Source organism: Colius striatus, chromosome 6 (genome assembly GCF_028858725.1).
Source record: "Colius striatus isolate bColStr4 chromosome 6, bColStr4.1.hap1, whole genome shotgun sequence".
Lineage (NCBI taxonomy): Eukaryota > Metazoa > Chordata > Aves > Coliiformes > Coliidae > Colius > Colius striatus.
Genome location: NC_084764.1, coordinates 31,113,437 through 31,130,989, shown reverse-complemented (window position 1 = coordinate 31,130,989; position 17,553 = coordinate 31,113,437). Strand labels below are relative to the sequence as shown.

General features: G+C 39.5%; 1 protein-coding gene across 6 annotated transcripts in view; it reads right to left on the bottom strand.

Moving 5' to 3' along the window:
• Positions 1 to 17,553, bottom strand: part of FOXN3 (forkhead box N3) — a 211,584-nt gene that overhangs the window by 61,871 nt on the left and 132,160 nt on the right. For all 6 annotated transcript variants that reach the window (XM_061997855.1, XM_061997857.1, XM_061997854.1 and 3 more), the window contains exon 4: positions 12,661 to 12,725. In XM_061997855.1, the coding sequence (XP_061853839.1) occupies positions 12,661 to 12,725 (65 nt within the window). The remainder of the gene's footprint in view (positions 1 to 12,660; positions 12,726 to 17,553) is intronic.

Sequence of the window (17,553 nt, the reverse complement as noted above, 5' to 3'; positions counted from 1 at the left end):
GCTGAGTATTTCGAGTATCAGTTTGCATAGACTGTACCAAGCTGCTTCTCTTGCCCTTGTGTATGTGCTGTGAACACTCATGTTCAACCATGTTGAACACAGGTTGCCTCGCCTGTGATTAATACTGTCCAAAGCTCTAGGAATAAGCATCAGTGCCGTACTCTGCACTGTTGTTGCAAACTCTTACTAAGAAATCAGTTCACATCTTTCAGGCTTCATCTTTTTACAACCTTAGCTTCACTTGCACAGAAAGGGTAGGAACACCTGTATTTCTGCAAGATACTGTAACCTATTTAAAAATGCAACTAAGTTCACAGACACAGTAACAGGAACTACCTAGAAAAGCAAAACCAAATAGACAGAATCACCCCAGAGGCTAACTACAACCCAATAAATAATCACACACGTGCACAGAATCACACAGAATCTTAAGGGTTGGAAGGGACCTCAAAAGATAATCTAGTCCAACCCCCCTGCCACAGCAGGGCCACCTAGAGCAGGTCATACAGGAACTCGTCCAGGTGGGTTTTGAATGTCCCCAGACAAGGAGATGCCACAACCCATCTGGGCAGCCTGTGCCAGTGCACCTGAACAGGGAAGAAATTCTTCCTTGCATTTTTTTGGAACCTCTTATGTTCCAGCTTGTACCCATTGCCCCTTGTCCTATCATTGGACATCACTGAGAACAGCTTGGCTCCGTCCTCCTGACACCTATCCTTTGCACATTCATAAACATTAATGAGATCACCCCTCAGTCTCCTCCAAGCTGGAGAGCCCCAGCTTCCTCAGCCTTTCATCATAAGGGAGATGCTCCACTCCATCACCTTTGTGGTCCTGTGCTGAACTCTTTCCAGCAGCTCCCTGTCCTTCTTGAACTGAGAGGCCCAGAACTGGACACAATATTCCAGATGTGGTCTCACGAGGGCAGAGTAGATGGGCAGGAAAACCTCTCTTTGCCTACTGCCCACATCTATTATTTTCTCTCATTTCTAATCAATCATGCATCTTGGCCAGCATTTGCTACTTTATGCTGTTAAGTCACTAATCTTCATACCAAGTTTGAAAATGTAGACTTCATTATTCCTATGGTTTATCAGTGTGATCAAGGCAAGTTGTGATATTATTAAAAACAAGCAAACAAATCTCTCACCAATCACTAAAGCAAAATTTGCAAGGGACAGACCCAGAAGTATACCTTGACGTCTCTAGATACCATATAGCAATTAAGGTGTCTTGTACCTAAGATACATATAGAAATCTATCTTTGGAAATAAAGTTGTTATTGACATAATGACACCTGGGGGAATTAAGGAAGAAAAAGTCAACAGAAACTCATGGTAGTATAATATTAAACCAAATTATTTTTTAAGAAACAACATTGCAATACACAATTTTATTTTTAACTCCAAATTGCCTTCAGCATTAACAAGGTCAACTGTAGTGATCAAAAGTAGACTTGCTTGAAGGGGAGAGGTGAGAGAAAAGGGGAACAGTTTCATATTTGCTCCAAAGGACTGAAAAGGAAGACTCACAGAAACACAAAATACTAGAGAGATTAATATGTTTCTAGAGAAAAAAACATGGGAGAAGAGGAAAAATATAAGACATAGTGGTGAGAAGGACAATGTTTGTCACAAAAATTAGTAAAACTTAGTATTTTGCTGTACCAATAATTCATGCCTAGCATTTGGATGACACAAAACTTTTGTAAATATTTGGCTTTCCCAGAAAAACATTAGAACTTATTTACAGGTAATTTTTTCTCCCTGGATGGGTGTCAGAGTTTATGAGAACAGGGAAGATGCACCAAATCTCTACCACAAAAAGGGATAATTTTCTACATAACTATGTATTTCTTTGTACATGTTCAATATTAGATAACCACACATACTTATATTTAAAAGTATTTACTTAAATATACCCACAGGCACAGACGCATTTGTACACAAGCAGCTGATCAGTTGGTTTGGCCTTAGCTATTTCACTTTTTCCATCTCCAAGAGAAACAACTTACTGTTCTTCCTTCTCAGGAGAAAGAACTTACTGAATATATTAGAATCACAAACTGAGTGCTAACTCAACATGTGGTTCATGAAGCAGCATATTCTATTACAGACAAAAATTAGGTATGTATTCATACAAAATAAATCACATTTAAAAGCTACAAAGCAAGGATGTGCTGTAGAAATATGAAAATGAAAGATATGCAGGAAGTGTTCTTAGTGTCTTCATTCAAATTGTGCATATATGTAAAAATTTGGACTAGAATTTCCCATCACTGTATGAACAATTTTAATTTCAATCTCACCTTACCCTTCTCATGCACTAGAAAGCATTATGAAGGACTAGATAAAGAAATATTGTCAGAGAGAAAGAAAATGTATTACCTTTATTGTATGCAATTGCAAGCACAGTGAGACTTTAACCTATGAAGAGAAAGGAAACTAAGAGAAATAACATGTAAGATGAAGCCAAGGATCCTATAACGGTGTTTCAAAATTCATGGAGGTTGTCCTAAAATAATTTAAAGACCTGTTTTCTTTGCTAATCTGTAATCAGCATTAAATAAAGAGAGGATAAATTCTTTTATTAGCCTAAAAGTCTTATGAGCTCTTCCCAAAGATTACTTTTGAAAGAAAACGAGTTTATCCCATCTTGTTGATTAGAAAGGATGGGTTTGTAAAAGTTTATCCTTTAGGATCCAGATGTAACTTATCTTTCCTTTACAAAGGGGAAAGGATGCAAGAAGTGCTGTATACAGTAGGTTTACATTCACAGTCTACTTCAGGTGTACTTCAAGTAGCTTGAAACCAGTAGCATAAAGCACTACTTACAACAAACGGAGCCCTAGCTTTGGTTTTGGTGTTTCTGAAGACACTGTACTTCTGCCGATATAGAAAAAAATAAAATCCTGCCTCCTTCCCTCTTGAAGTTCCAATTGGTTTTCTGTAATAAATTGCAGGGAAATAAGTGATGCATTCACAGTTGTAAGAACAAACTTGGCCATCTCAGAGCTCTGCATACTCTCAAGTGTACAACAGAAGAATGTCTGGTGGCAAGATTTATTCCAGTATCTAAAAACAACGGATTTTTTTTCACATTTAGCTTAAATAATGCACAGCAGTGAAATGTGCTGGCCACTGACCACAATTCCAATTTAAGATAGGCTCTACTTTTCTCAACTGTTAAAATAAAATCAAGCTGTCTCAGTAATATGCCACTTCCATTAATTTGCCATTTCTTCTAGATGTTTAAGAAATGCTGTTTATATAACCAAGAACTTACCAATCTTTATGCAGCAGCACAGAGATTTGCTCTGACCAGCAGGGAGAAATTGTAAGCATGTTAGAGAGGAAAAATTGTTGCCAATGTTAACCACAAACAACATCAACATAGACAGCATATAAAAAGACATGAACATTGCTTGGACTTATCACCATCAATTTTTTCCCCTCATTTTCTTCTGTTAACTAGTTACGAAGCTTTGACTTCCCCCGGGATCCAAAAACATGTTACTGCCTATCACACATCAAAAGAGCATCTTAAAAATTCACAGAGCTTATGTCTTAATTCTCTCAATACAGGTCTGTCTCAAGAAACCTGACATGTAGTCAAGGAACAACCTATCTTCACAATAGCTTTGCCTTACTCATAGCAATCTGCACATCATCAAAACTGCTCATAGCAACACAACTGCAATGTTATTCTTATTTTAGTAATCTCCATGTAAAGCACAGGCTTATGCCTCTTTCGTAATTGTGCTCTCAAACAGACTCTAGAATTATGAAAGCCAAGATTACTTCTAATATCATCCACCTTCACATTTTAGGAATACCAAATATTCATAGGCTCACGAAGCATATGCTCCAGCTCATCAGCCCAGAGATTCTGACGGCAATAATCACAATAATTTCAGTTACAGAAAATAAAAGTTACCACACAAATTTTACCACTAGCTTCTTGTTCAGCGAACTGCTGTTTTAAAATGGGATCTAACTGGTGGTACACTACGTCCTTGTCATTGGCCACTGAAATTTCCAACCCTAAGCCCCAGCCTAGCCAGAGCTGGCCTGATCCCAAATTCCACCTACAGAAAAGGTTTGACACTGCTGCCAGACTTGTTTCTGCATCTACAAAGATCACGTCCAGGACTTCCCAGCTACCTGACAGCTCCTTAGGAGATGGTCTCATCATGCTACAAGGCATCCAGAAACCCTGGGCATGGTCAAACAGCTCCCAATGCTCTGAGCAGATTTTAGCTCTTGGTGGAGAAAGGAAAACATTGGAGGAATCTGGATATATGGCAGTCCTGGTAAAGGAGAAAGGCACTGGACAAGAACCTGCCATTTCTGATGTATCTATTCTACATTTTCCTTCACTCAACTGAAACCCAAGGATGGCACAGTCAGTTTTCCGTTTCAAGCTCCATATGCATGTTTGTGGTAGGGACAAAAGCACCTGTGCTGATGGGTCACAGTCACAGAAAATTCTTTTCCTAACAATGCTGAGATCAGTGACTGGAAAATTAAAAGAAGTAGATTCTAGTGTTCAAATCCCAAAGTCACAGTACATTACCTGCAGGACCAACCTGAAAAAGAAGCTAAGAACATACCTGAAGCCATTCAGCAGCATCCTTGAAGCAACACTACTTGTAGATAACCTCATCACTTAACTCTGCCTGGGAAAGGAGCATCAAACTCCTCACCTCCTCCAAGCTTTGGGTAGCCTCCCTGTTCTTTCCTACACAAGACTAGCTATTGAGGCAGCCAGGCCAGCACTGTGGGGACTTGCAGCAGCAACAGCAGCAAACTCTCTCTCTGGCATATACTGCAAAGTGCTATTTTACTGACACGGCTCACACAGCAGTTGACATTGAGGTAAACAGGCAGAAAAACACAGGTTTATCCTTTCCTCTGCCCAAGGTTAGCATAATGGTAGGTAGGACTTGCTTTGCAGCACTCACCCAAACTCTCCAGTTGTCAAGGAAGGCAAACAAAGTCAGTAAACTTCATCTTGAGTCACTCAGAACTAATAATTTCAAAAGCCACGATACAGGACTGTTACAAAATAAACAAAGTTATCTATAAAGATGGCAAAGACACCTATGCAGATCTAAAACATAAGTGACTGAGTTTAAACATGATAGGAATTCAACTTATCTCTGTGTACTCTGCAACGTGATCTACCATGAGAGAAACCTGTCTGCTGCAGTTCAGTTTCCTTCTCAGCTTTAGAGACCAAAGGTAGCTCATTTTGGACACACAGAATGTAAACAGCCAGCAGTCACATTTCCTTACTAATGGCTCTAACATCAACCAGACCACACTTCAGGCACTTAATAAATTACAGCTTTTGCCATGGTCTTACAAACTCAACTAGAAAAACAGGAATAAAAACACTATATACATATTGCACTGCTAATGCATAGTATCCTACATACAAATGCCCTACACAGAACAGAGACCTAAAAATGTCACATCAAAGTGACCATTTCTGTACGAATCACTGCAAAATGCTGTCTCTCACTGGGATTTCTTATAGAATGAATGGTGTTAAGGCCACTTCAAAATCCTCTCACAAACACAAGCCTTTACCAGCACTCTCAGGACCTCAGCAGCCTTACTAGGGTTTTACTCATTTTCCCAAACAAAGGAGTATTTGGCTGTTCAAATTATTCCCTTAGGAACACATTGCACAACTCCTCTGACTTCATTTCACTTCTTTGATAATACCATTGCAAACACACTGAATGCTGATAATAAATAAATTATTCAAATATTTGGTCTCTACGGAAGCACCATGCGAATCATCAAGAAACTCCTGAAGAAAATGTCAGGTATCCTTCATGGAGGATGGTGTGGAGAAGAAAGAACAGTTGATTTAAATAATAATGCCATGTGAATGAAAAGTGTTTAATTGTAACAAGGAGAGATACTAGCTTTTCTGTTAATTCAATAGTTTGACCAAAGTCACCAGTAAACACAGAGCGTCACTGTCACCACAGTTTCAAAGAGTGGAATGGGAGCTCAGAGAAGCAAAATTTGAAGAGGAAACATGATGAAGTCAAAAGTTGTTGTGCTCTTCTGATGAAGCTAACTAAATTGGAACTAAACTAGACACTCAAATCCCCATATCTCCACATAAAAGTAATTTATGGAGTTAAACTGCCGATTTCCAAGAGTAATTGGAAATTACTCAGAGTAAGGAGCTTAAGTGAAACTTCAAGTGGAAAAAAATAGCAAAATTCTAAACCACATCTCCCTATAAAAGTTAACAAATAGCACTGTTGCTTTTACAGTTAGGTTTGCCTTTATTTTAGATTCTCCCATTAGTGGAACATCAGAATACAATACAGAGTCAATCATTTGTAGACTGACAGCTCTGAGCAAAGAGAAGCACTGTTATTACCCTCATTTCATAGAGCAGAAAACCAAGGAATGATAAACTCAAAGCAAAAAAAAAAAAGTATGTACATCATTGGGGAATATGAGATGTCCAAATAGACATTAAGAAAGTAATGTTTAGTTGGATTTGGGAATAAAGGTCTTTCTCGAGGTTGCGTTAAAGATCACTGCACCTAAGTTTACCAATCCTAAGGCTGGACTGTCTTGCATCCCTTTTCACCTTTCTTATGGTCATCATTACATTTAAGCATTATACAATATTAACTTAATGTGTTATATATGCTACCCTGCAATGTTGGTTTTCATTTGCATCTCTAGGTAGTAGAAGAAAACAGAACATTTCTCTCAGAGTTTGGTTTTCTTTTGAGGTGCAAGACACGAAAGTTAAATGCACATGAACTTACTGAAGCCTCTTCAGCTCTCTCTTCAGCTGAAATCCTTTCAGCTCTCTCCTGCTCCTCCTCTCCTCACCTGAATTAGCACCAGTAGGTACAGATACTTTATGTTTCAAGATGGGCTGCACTTCTCCCCTACATGTCCCGGGCTTGCACCTGCTCTGCTCATGCAGCAGAAAGAACAGATGAACTGAATTTCCTCCAGAAGAAAGAAGTGGGAGCCCTGGGGTATTTATTGGTGGGTGCTGACAAATATATTCAATATCTCACAAATGCTTGTGGCTGCATGCATGCAGACATCTTCTTTTTGTGATTTTTTTTGTCAACTTCCATCTTGAAGGTAAGGAGAACAACTTCTAAACCCTTCCAGAGAAAAGACTGAGTAGCTAGTACTGGTAAAACTTGTTCAAAGAAACCAGTTCCTGCTTTTCTTATATTTTTATCCTAATGTCACTATTAACATAAAAATGCAGGCTGGATGTCTTCACTTACAAGAGTGAATGATTCTAATTTAGCCTTCTCCGAAGAAACCAGCAACAGTTGCACCCTTTCTTCCTCCTCCCCACTGGCTTATTTCCACCTCAGCAAGTACTTCTATTAGTAGCTAACACTTGGAAATGTGAAGTCACAAATCAGCTCTCATTTCTGAAAACTACATAATGGGCAATGGATTAAACAGTCTGTCTGGTGATTTCAAGGATTCTCACACTTATTAGAGGAGAAAAGGTCTTAGTATAATGTGTTCATAAACGGGCTGGTTCCTCAACTTTTTATGTAGGATTTCTCAGGTCTGCTCTGTCCACATTTCAGACAAAATGAACCTTCTGAATTAAAGAACCAATTTTCTTGCTCTCTCAAATAAATCACCATTCTCAACCAAGAATAAAGTAATTCTCAACCAAGAGTAAGTAATCCATGTGCTTTGACAATCTCCTAAAAGTCTCACATTGTGGTCAGATATCAGATGTCAGCACACTAGAACATGAAAGACACCATTTTAGATTGAGGGCATTAAGGGTCGACGCAGTAGCAGTGTCCAGAGCTTTCATCTCTACTCGGCAATAAACTGTGGACTCACTATCTCATGATAATTCTGGTGATAACTGACCCTGTGAAGACAGCATCATCCAACTCTTCCCTGCAAGAGATCCTCACAGGCAGTGCCGGCTACAGCCATGGCAGCTGGACCAAGGAAGATCACATATGTGCAGTTGGAAGAATCAATCAGAGACAAAAGCACCTCATACAATGCTTTCCCAGAGGAGAAGAGGCCAAGTCACACTCATGTAAGCCTCCTATGATTTCATCTGTTTTGGAGCATAAGGATACATGTTCTCTGCAACCAGTTAATGATAGAGAATAAAGCCGCTTGTGAGATCTGGGGAAGACAATCCCTCCTTTCTCCAGTTCCCTCAGCCAAGAGGGACTAGAGGTCACATATGACTCCTCACTCCTCCCCTCCCATGTTCTGGAAACGGGAAGGGATTTTTTGCCAACTTTTCTTCTATCCTAATTAAAAGAGAATTGTGCCTTAAAAAGGAAAGCTAGGCAGTCTCAATTCAGTTCACTCAACGCTGCAATTCTGTCGACAGGTGCAAGTCTAGGTCTGCAGGATATCTGGAGCAAGAGCTCAACATCTCTGATTTAACATTCACAGGCAGCGGATTTAAATTGTACTGACGACCAGAAGATGAAGTGGAGGACGTTGCTCACACAAGAAAGCAGGGAGTCCATTAATGATCATGAGTGTGCCTCTAGTTGGTCAGGAACTGCTGAAGCAGCAATCCATGGGGGAACATCTAGTCATAGTGATGAGGGCTATCTCCATTTTCAGCTGCAACAGCAACAGGGACTGGACGATTCATTCACTTTCCTTCCCTAGGTGATGAAGAATCACTAACTGTGCTATCATGAGGGCCTGCTTCTGCCAGGCTTTGACTAGAAACTCAGGAAGCTTACCCAAGAATGGCATTAAGCTTGGCAGATGCGTACTTGCTGTTAATCTGAGGGAGGTATTGCTTTTTGTCAGCTGCTGCCCAGTCATGGGGCTCTCCCATCTTCTGGAGCAACTTCCATGGCTCCTGTACTCTTGTTTCAAGATTCACTGCAGCAGCTACAGCATATGCACATCACTGGTTTCACTGCACAGCACTCTTTCTGTGCCAGCTGTAATTACACCCACAAGCACCTTTTACATAGGGCTTCCTTGAAACTGAGGATAGAACCAATTAGATACAAGAAGACATAGTAATATGTTGTATTTTGTTCAATTAAAGTGTGAGGGCAAGTAAGGCCAAAAAAAAAAAAAAAGTGGTAAGTTCAGTATTTTTTTCCTCAAAACGAAAGTTGTATCTTTAAGAAACAAAAGCAAACGCCTCTGCAATCCAGTTATATCTTACAGGTAGCACTCAGCAGCTGGAGTTTACACAGCTGCTGCTAAATATTAATTTGAAGACATATATGTAATTTATTCAGGAAGAATATTAAGATATATTGAGAGAAAAATAGTTTTACTATTACCATTGATTTGTGAGCAACTGCATCCTTAAGTCTATAAAATAAGCTAATACTCAGGACTAAAGGCAACAAAACTCACTTTAACTGAACATAATGTATTGCTTTCAAGGTCTTGTAGTTAATATTGTTATGTCCCCACCTATTTCACCCAGCACAAGTTCCTGAAGAGTTTAGAATATGTCTAAATCTGTTTCACTGTGAAGACTTTTTCCTGTCATACATTTTATTAAATCAAAACGGATGTGTTGTGACAGCTGAGAATCAAAAAAACAGTGGGGGAAAAAAAAGGCTCTCTATTCAGCAGGGTTAAAAAAATTAAGCTATGAAACAAAACCGCAATAACCAGTTACAAAAAAATGACAGAAAAAGTAAAGCAGTAAGAGCTAAAACTTATTTTATCTGGAAATCCCAAAGGCTACAATGCAGCAATCTGCACAGGCATACGAGTAAGTTTTGAGAGAAGGTATCAAGAGTCTGGTAAGGCTGAAGGTCCTACCAATATTAAGCTCTGCATGGGACTTAATGAGAAGACCAGAGTACAGGGTTATAAGCAGCAATCCTGACCTAGCAGAAGGATCTCAACTTTTCAAAAAGCACCTGAGCTGGTGACCTAAACAGAATGTAAACTTACTGTTTTTTTGGTTTTTTTTTAATTAGAGTTCATACTATGAACAGTACCGTTGAGCCTCAAAAAAGGAACTGAGAGTGCTATCTTTTATCTAATCACAGGTAAAACCAAAACAGCATATAAGTATTTAGTTTAGAATTCTTCAACAATATACAAGCAAAGAGACAGAAAGAACAGAAAATTGATCCTGCTCATGTCAAAGATATTAAAAACAAAGAATAGCTACAATTAATTTTAGCTTCCCTTTCTCTTCCTTTGTTATTTTGAGGCACACAGATAACTGGTTTCTCAGTCAATTTCTCTGGAGAGACATGTTAAACGCTTTACAATGGTTAAGTTTACTTTACCAAATGGTTCAAGCATAAAATGAATGGAAACCAGGAGCATCTACGAGTCTTTCTTGGCTAAAAAAAAGTACTACTTACATTGTGGAATTTTTTTTTCTCTTCATTCCCCAGACCAGATAAAGACCATTTTCCTTAAGGACTCAGAAGAAATGAGGTGTGACAAGTGCACATATCACATTTACTAAAACATCAGAGCTATTCTGTATTATTTTCTATACATACCACATCCTTAACAATCTTTTCCACTGTAGCAAAATATTTATGAAGTAAAAATAGTTTTAAATTCCTTTTTTATCTAAACTTTTTCCAATCAAAAGAAAATACTATAACTGCAAACCAATAACTAAATCAATATTTCATTCTGTTTGCATTAATCTGGATGGATGAACTGGAAAAAGAGACTTAAGATTAAGACAGGACTTGGTAAACTTCTCCACTTTCACTCTCACATCTCCTTGCAGCTGCTACCATTCCAAAGAGATGGATAAGCTATTTCATGCAATCTGTTGGACCCTGCACATTAAAAAGCTCATTGTAGGGAAAAATGAAATACAGAAAGATAGAGAGAAAAAAAAGGAAAGGCTTGGTTATTTTCTTCTTTTAAAATTAAAACAAAGTGTTAAAAGATGACCTTAATGAGGTTTTTCTTTATACTTTCTCCTCCTTCCAACCTCAGTTGTATCATGCAGATCAGAGTTCAAATTGGCTGGGTTTTCCACTTGAAATAGCAAAGCAGAATGCCAACTCAGTTAAAAGTCTGTTAGGCTTTGTTAGTTGCTTGAAAAAGCAGTCATCTCTGGCTTTTTCTTTATTTCTTTAATGTGCTGAAATGGTTTGGGTTTCTCGGTTTGGAAGGTAGAGAAGAGGTTGGTGAACAACATACTCTATTGGGAAAAGACTTTTAGCAACAACTGAGGCAGGAATGACTATGAAAGAGTTCTTAAATTTCTCGGTATCTTGCATCAGAAGAAGAGGTAAAATATTTGTGCCATATAGACTTGATAGAATAGCTTACATTTTATAAACTCAAATTACAAAGACTGTGTAACTGCAGGTATACTTTTAAAACTGGAATCACTGATCAACTGAAAACAAATCAAGCATAACCACATATCCACACATAATAGTTTCCTTATTTCCTTACAAAAAACCCTCACAACATAAAAAATCTAGTTCTTTCCATTAGGAAGGACTGCAAAGGTAGCAGATCTATCCTATCAAGACTAAAACCAAAAGCTGTCAAACTCTACAATTTATGTCATCCCCTACTGTTAAGAAATAATCTGAATCCTTTAATGTATTTAATTTTTTTTTTAACAAAACTCAACATAGATAGTAGATAAATAGATACGTGCGAGGAATCAATTGAAAAATATTCTCAGGTAAACTACAGATGCTAGATTGCTTTAGTATGTGGAAGGTGAGCAGTACTGCCTGCCAATAAGTTGCTTGTGAGTCTAGTTGTGAGTAAGGCTTTATCCTAGAATCCTAGGTGATTTGGATAAATGTTCCAGAAAACATTACATAGTACTTGCTGCCAGAAAGAAGGCCAGAAAACTCTTGGCACCATGAGAATGAACACAAAACGGAGACACTTCATAGACAAATACTAACAAAACCGTAAAATCAGGCTAAATCGTGTAAGTTACTTTTGTACCATAGACAAGCGCATGCAGTCTGAGGAAACAGCCTTCTATGTTCCCAGGACTTCCATTAAGAGTAACGGTAATTCTATGTACTCAACGGCAGAAATGTAAACACACTTAGCAGTGAATAATGATTTTTAAAAGTCTTGTATGATAGACTGAAAATCTTCACTTATCAAATCCGTAGTCACATAGATACTGTTTATATTGTCCATCCAATGGAAATAAGACATCTAACATTCCTCTATAAGCACCGTTACACATGGTAGGTTTCTTGAGACAAATACTCTGCCACTGTTTTCCCCACTACAACATCACTACCTACCTGCAGGTACATTTTGCTAATACCAGAGTTAAGGAGTAAAAGAAAGGATTTCTCTCAAAGAACAACCTTGCTTTACCCACAGAGCTAAAAGTAGCGTTCCTAGAACATTTCCTTCTGGGGTACACATACAGTGTAAAAAAACAAAAGCCACCATTTGCTGTATTTTACAGTAAGCAAATTAATAATCTAAGGAAAGAAAAAGAGCAGCAACTTTCATAGGCTTATACTTACAAGAAATTGTCATTTTCAAGGTACCAGATGCGCAATAAAGGAGATAGGTTAAAAGAAACAAAACCCATTAGATTGCTGCTTGCACAGTGAATATTACAAAAGCCGTGCCATTTGTAAGAGGTATTTGTTAAGATTAGTTATTCCAAGATGTAGCATCTATCACCTACCTTGTAGAAGGGCTCCATTTCTCTTGAAAAAGGTGCTTCCTGGCCAAATGGGTGGACCTGATGTGCTAAAGGTAATAAGAAATAAGTGTAAAGAAAATCTCATCTATATTAAACAATTATAAATTACTATTTGCATTATTCTGTTTTGTTTTTAAAGCCAGTGTAACATCATGGTATTCTTGCCTTCAAGAAAGGGTCTAAAATTTCACATTAAAAATAGGTTCATTTGATTCAAGATTCACATTCTCTTCACAAGGAAAAACCTCCTCAAGCGAAGCACACACCCACACTCTCATAGAAGAGAGAAAAAAGCAATTTGGTATAAAAAGTCTTTTAAAATCTAAACTATGTCAAAACTATTTACTGAATTCTCAATACAGCAACATTACTCCTTTTCCCAAAGTCATCTGCTAAAAATCCAAATGCTTTATGGCTTTTACTTAGCCACAACGACATGCTACCCCAGCCTTGGCCAGACACTGGGCAGTTTCTGTGCACCCATCCCAGCACTTTACCCACCAAACCCTCTAACATGCAGAGGTCACCTTGCCACATCAGACAACACACAGCTCAAGGAACCATCCCACCAGCAACAGCAGTAATGACCCCTGGCCTGTGCCATGCACACATGCTTGGCGGTCATGATGCTTCCTCCAAGACACCCGTCAGAGTGGTGGCCATGGCGGGCCCTCAGGTACCTGCCACATTCGAGCAAGCGAGCTCCCGCCTGCCCTGAAGCCCTTCCCTGAACTTGGGCCACCACATCAGGTCTCTCCTTAACTTCTCCTGCAGGTAATGGCCTCTGAGAGGCCTCTCCTGAGACAAGTGCAGATGAAAGCAAAGAACGGATTCAAACATTGGAAAGGGAAGAGAAGGGACAAGAGGCAACACTGGTATGATCTTCTAACCCTTGTCTCCTCCGTTGCCTTGGAGCAGCCTCACAGTGCTGTGAGCAATAGGATTGTGGAGCACCTGCTCCAACAACTTGCAGTGCTGGTGAGGTGAAGAACAGGAAGGGCTGTAAAGAAGCACCTCACGGGTGCCTTTGCCTCTACTCTCCTGTAAGGGCACCAGAGCAGTGCTATCACACCAGAACAGCTCTCCTTCTCATGGGCAGCTGTCCCACAAATGCATCTGTCAGCAGAAGGACCAAACAGACATAAAAGGCAGACTGCTCTTAACAGTGCAGATGTCTGTTGGCCAGGCGCATCCCTCCTTCCACTCCGGCACAGCTTGCCCTCCTCAAGGAACTCCACAGGCAGTGCTGCCGCGAGCAGGAGCGGTACTGCCACTGCTGCCGTGTCTGCAAGGGGAGTCCTTGACAGGAGAGGCGCTGCTTGTTGCAGTTCACTACAGCATCCAAGGGCTCAGGCACAGCAAGTGTTTTAAAAGCACAGTACCTAGGGGAAATAACTGAAAACGTGGAAAAGATATGCTGCAGTGTTGTGAAGGCAGGTAGAAGAGACAGATTGCCAGGGGGTAGTTCCTGTACTCATGGAACTGGTTTCAAAGTACTCTAAAGCTTGAAGATGATCACAGGTATTCTAATATACTCAGCTTTTTCTGAAATTAGCATTGTGAAACTATACTATCAATATATAAATAATTGTCTTATGCCCAAATTTGAACAAAAATGAAAAGCAAGGGACTAAATATCCTTCATTAAGATTACTGTAAGACAGTCTGCATTTTTAAGGTCATTCACCTTTCTCTTGGGATGCAAACTGTGAAACAATCCTCACATGCCATTTCTGCTCAAAATTACTTTTATCTCCTCTTGAGTTGACTACCACTAAACAAAATGCAATGAAATGGAAAACAGATGTTGTCTATTACATTAGCAAAGTTCTGATAAAGTGTCATATACAAAAAGCACACTGCTTTGATAATTATTCTGCAGAGACTCTTGTGCAAAAGTATAAAAACTTCACTGTGTAAAAATACAGACTGTAAAAAGATCCAAAACATTTTATGAGTAATAAAAACCTTCAATAATCCTGAACAAAAAGGTGAGTTGAGAGAGGCAGAGAGAACAAAATGACCAAAAAGAAGTTAAGTAGGTCTACATTCATAAGCACTGGAGTGCACTGGCGCATGCACTTGTCTGAATACACATGCTCACTTCACAGGGCTTAATGTAACCAATTATTTGCATTCCTTATACTAAGTGCCAGCTCTTCCAGTGTAGCTCCTCAACTCACATGAAGGTCAAGAGCTGTTGAGGGTATTCACACTCCTAGGACAGCTCACAGTTTTATAGCACATCAGAGTCCAGGATAATCTCTGGGACAGGATCCATATCAAGCTACAAGTGGAAAGCTGTAACACAGTCTCCATACTGTACAAATTTGCCACAGAAATCACAAACTATAAGCCTTTCAAAAACCCAAGAAAGGGCTTTTGGTGAAATTCTGAAATGAAGTCATAGGAAAAAATGTACTCCCAGGCTGATGTATGCCTGTACATCAGTGGAAGTGCGTTAAAGAATAGAGAAGGAAAAGCATATATATTTAAATAGACAAAAGATCTCCACTAGAGGAAGAAAGCCATAGTGATTTGTCTTATTTTCCAACTTGAAAAAAGGCCCAGGGCTCTTGTAAAAAACTCCATCTGATTCAGCACAAATCCACATGAACTGAGGAAATTAACTGTGCCTTCCCAAGGAAGGAAGCTAAAGAATTCAAGCATGTAAATAATGTACAGCGGTGAACAGTCAAGCCTTTCAAACAACAAACTTCTGTGTTTACAGGGCTTTGCTGAAGTTTAGCTATGCCTGATTTGTGTTGGATAAATTTTTCTGTTCCCAAACTTTTGCACCTGAAGACTCAGAGGGTATTAATTATTAAAACATACCTCAAGTTGAGAAATGAGAGTTTAAACTATCACTTTAAAGTGTTCAAAAGCTGCTTCCTCCCTGTTTCAGATTAAGAAATCATTTGAAAAAGTTTATTCTTCTAAAGACCATCTCTCACAAAAAAAACCCAATTTGGTCCACTCCAGGCATTCTTTCAAACAAATTGTTTCTTCAGTATAGTCTGTAAGCTACCAGAGAAGAGTGGCTGGTTCTCCTGCAGAAGTAAAACCAATATTCTGTGTTCAGCCAAAATAAAACCAGAACAACTGGTTTTAGAATTTATTTTTCTAATCAATACAATGCAGAAAATACTATCAGTTCAAGCATATTCTCAGCCAAAGGGATATCCAGGCTGCAACAGTATTTGTAGCAACTACATAAATCAGGATCCAGGGGTGCAAATTCAAGTCCATCCAGTGCATAGCCATTGTCACCATGGCATCTGTGCACCACCACGGGGAACAAAAAGTATTCATACACTTGCTGAACACCAGTAGCTGAGAGAATAGACGAGTAACAGTGTTTGACCTGTAAGCATCTGCTCGTGTGAAATGAGATACCTGGACCTAAGGATCAAACCCAACATGGGGATTTGCTATTGATTTTAACAAGTAATACTCAATTTCCACTCAAGGCGAGCTTTTTTCCACTCAAGTCAGGTTTTCCTCTGGTGACACAACCAAGTAGGAAACTTTGTGATGCCACAGGACCCCGGGCACAGGAAACTGACTTGCCTAGGGCTAGCAGAGATTTTTCTGATGGAAGTCTTCTCTATAGGAAAATGCTGCTTTGCTGAAATCTAAGATATTCCATGGAAATGTGTTGACTTGGACATCATTTGTGCTGGAAACCAAGGCTGGCTGACCACTGTCAGCAAAGGTTCATGGCAGCCAGCCAGTCCAACCAGGAGCTCCCAGGGCATACAGAAGCAATAATGTGTGTGAGTACTCTCCTCAATGATTACTTCTACCAAAACGCGTGCCATGCATTTATAAACATGTTTAAAAGGTGCCTAGGCTTCAAGAGACTTAAAAAAAGACATATAAATCCTTTTTCTTCTGCAGTTCACTCACACTAGAGCAAGGAGACTGTAGTTCTTAAAGCCAAGTGCTAAAAAAAAAGCCAGAGTATGAACTCTCTCATAGTTGCAGTATTTCACAGCTATGCCAAAAGCTCTCACAGGCCTCTTTGTAAGAAAAGCCTGATTAACAGATTTAAATACCCCAAACAACTAAAAATTCAAAAGAAATTAAATTGCATGGGACTACATGTCACAATTGATGGATGATAAAAACACAGAAGAAGGGCAAATACAGGCCAATGAGTGTGTTATCAAATAGGTACAGAGGGTGATGGTAAGCAGGAAGACACAGAAAGGGGGGAAAACCAACAAACATGCCAACAACGCTCCCTGAACTCACACTTTGAAAGACTCTGAAGCTGAGAGCTATTAGCCTGAAGAAGGAAGGCTCAGGGAGGGATGATATTCCACACACACCATGTCCCACTATGGCCAAGAGCCTGTGAGCTCAGTTGCTAGGGCATAGCTTGGGCCAAAGCACATCCTGGCTCTCAGGAAAGCTCGGAGTACAAGGCAAGACAGCTCAGTAAGTGGCAGAAAGATGAACATTGAAAGCTCTAAGTTAACAAACTGTTGCACACCACAGACTCAACACAGAGCCTACAGTAAGCAAACAGCTCCAAGACCACAAATGGGCTGCAGTGGCACTGAGGATTCCCCCTCTAGCCCTTACTGGTGCAAAACTGATTGGAACAGGCAAAGATAATTGACTGAAATGCCTCTACATCCAGCATAGCCCAAAGTGTGGCAGGAAGAAATACAACTCTTCCCCTCCTGACAAGTACAGTAAGTCCCCAGTAACACAGTGTAAGTGGATAGGAGAACATGCATTTGACTGCAATCACTGCCCTTTGCCCCACGGTCAAGAGCAGTTGTCAGGACAGCAGTATAACTGAAAATTCCCAGGACTTTAAATTCTCTATTACGAACAATCCACCGCACAAAATACTTTAAGTCT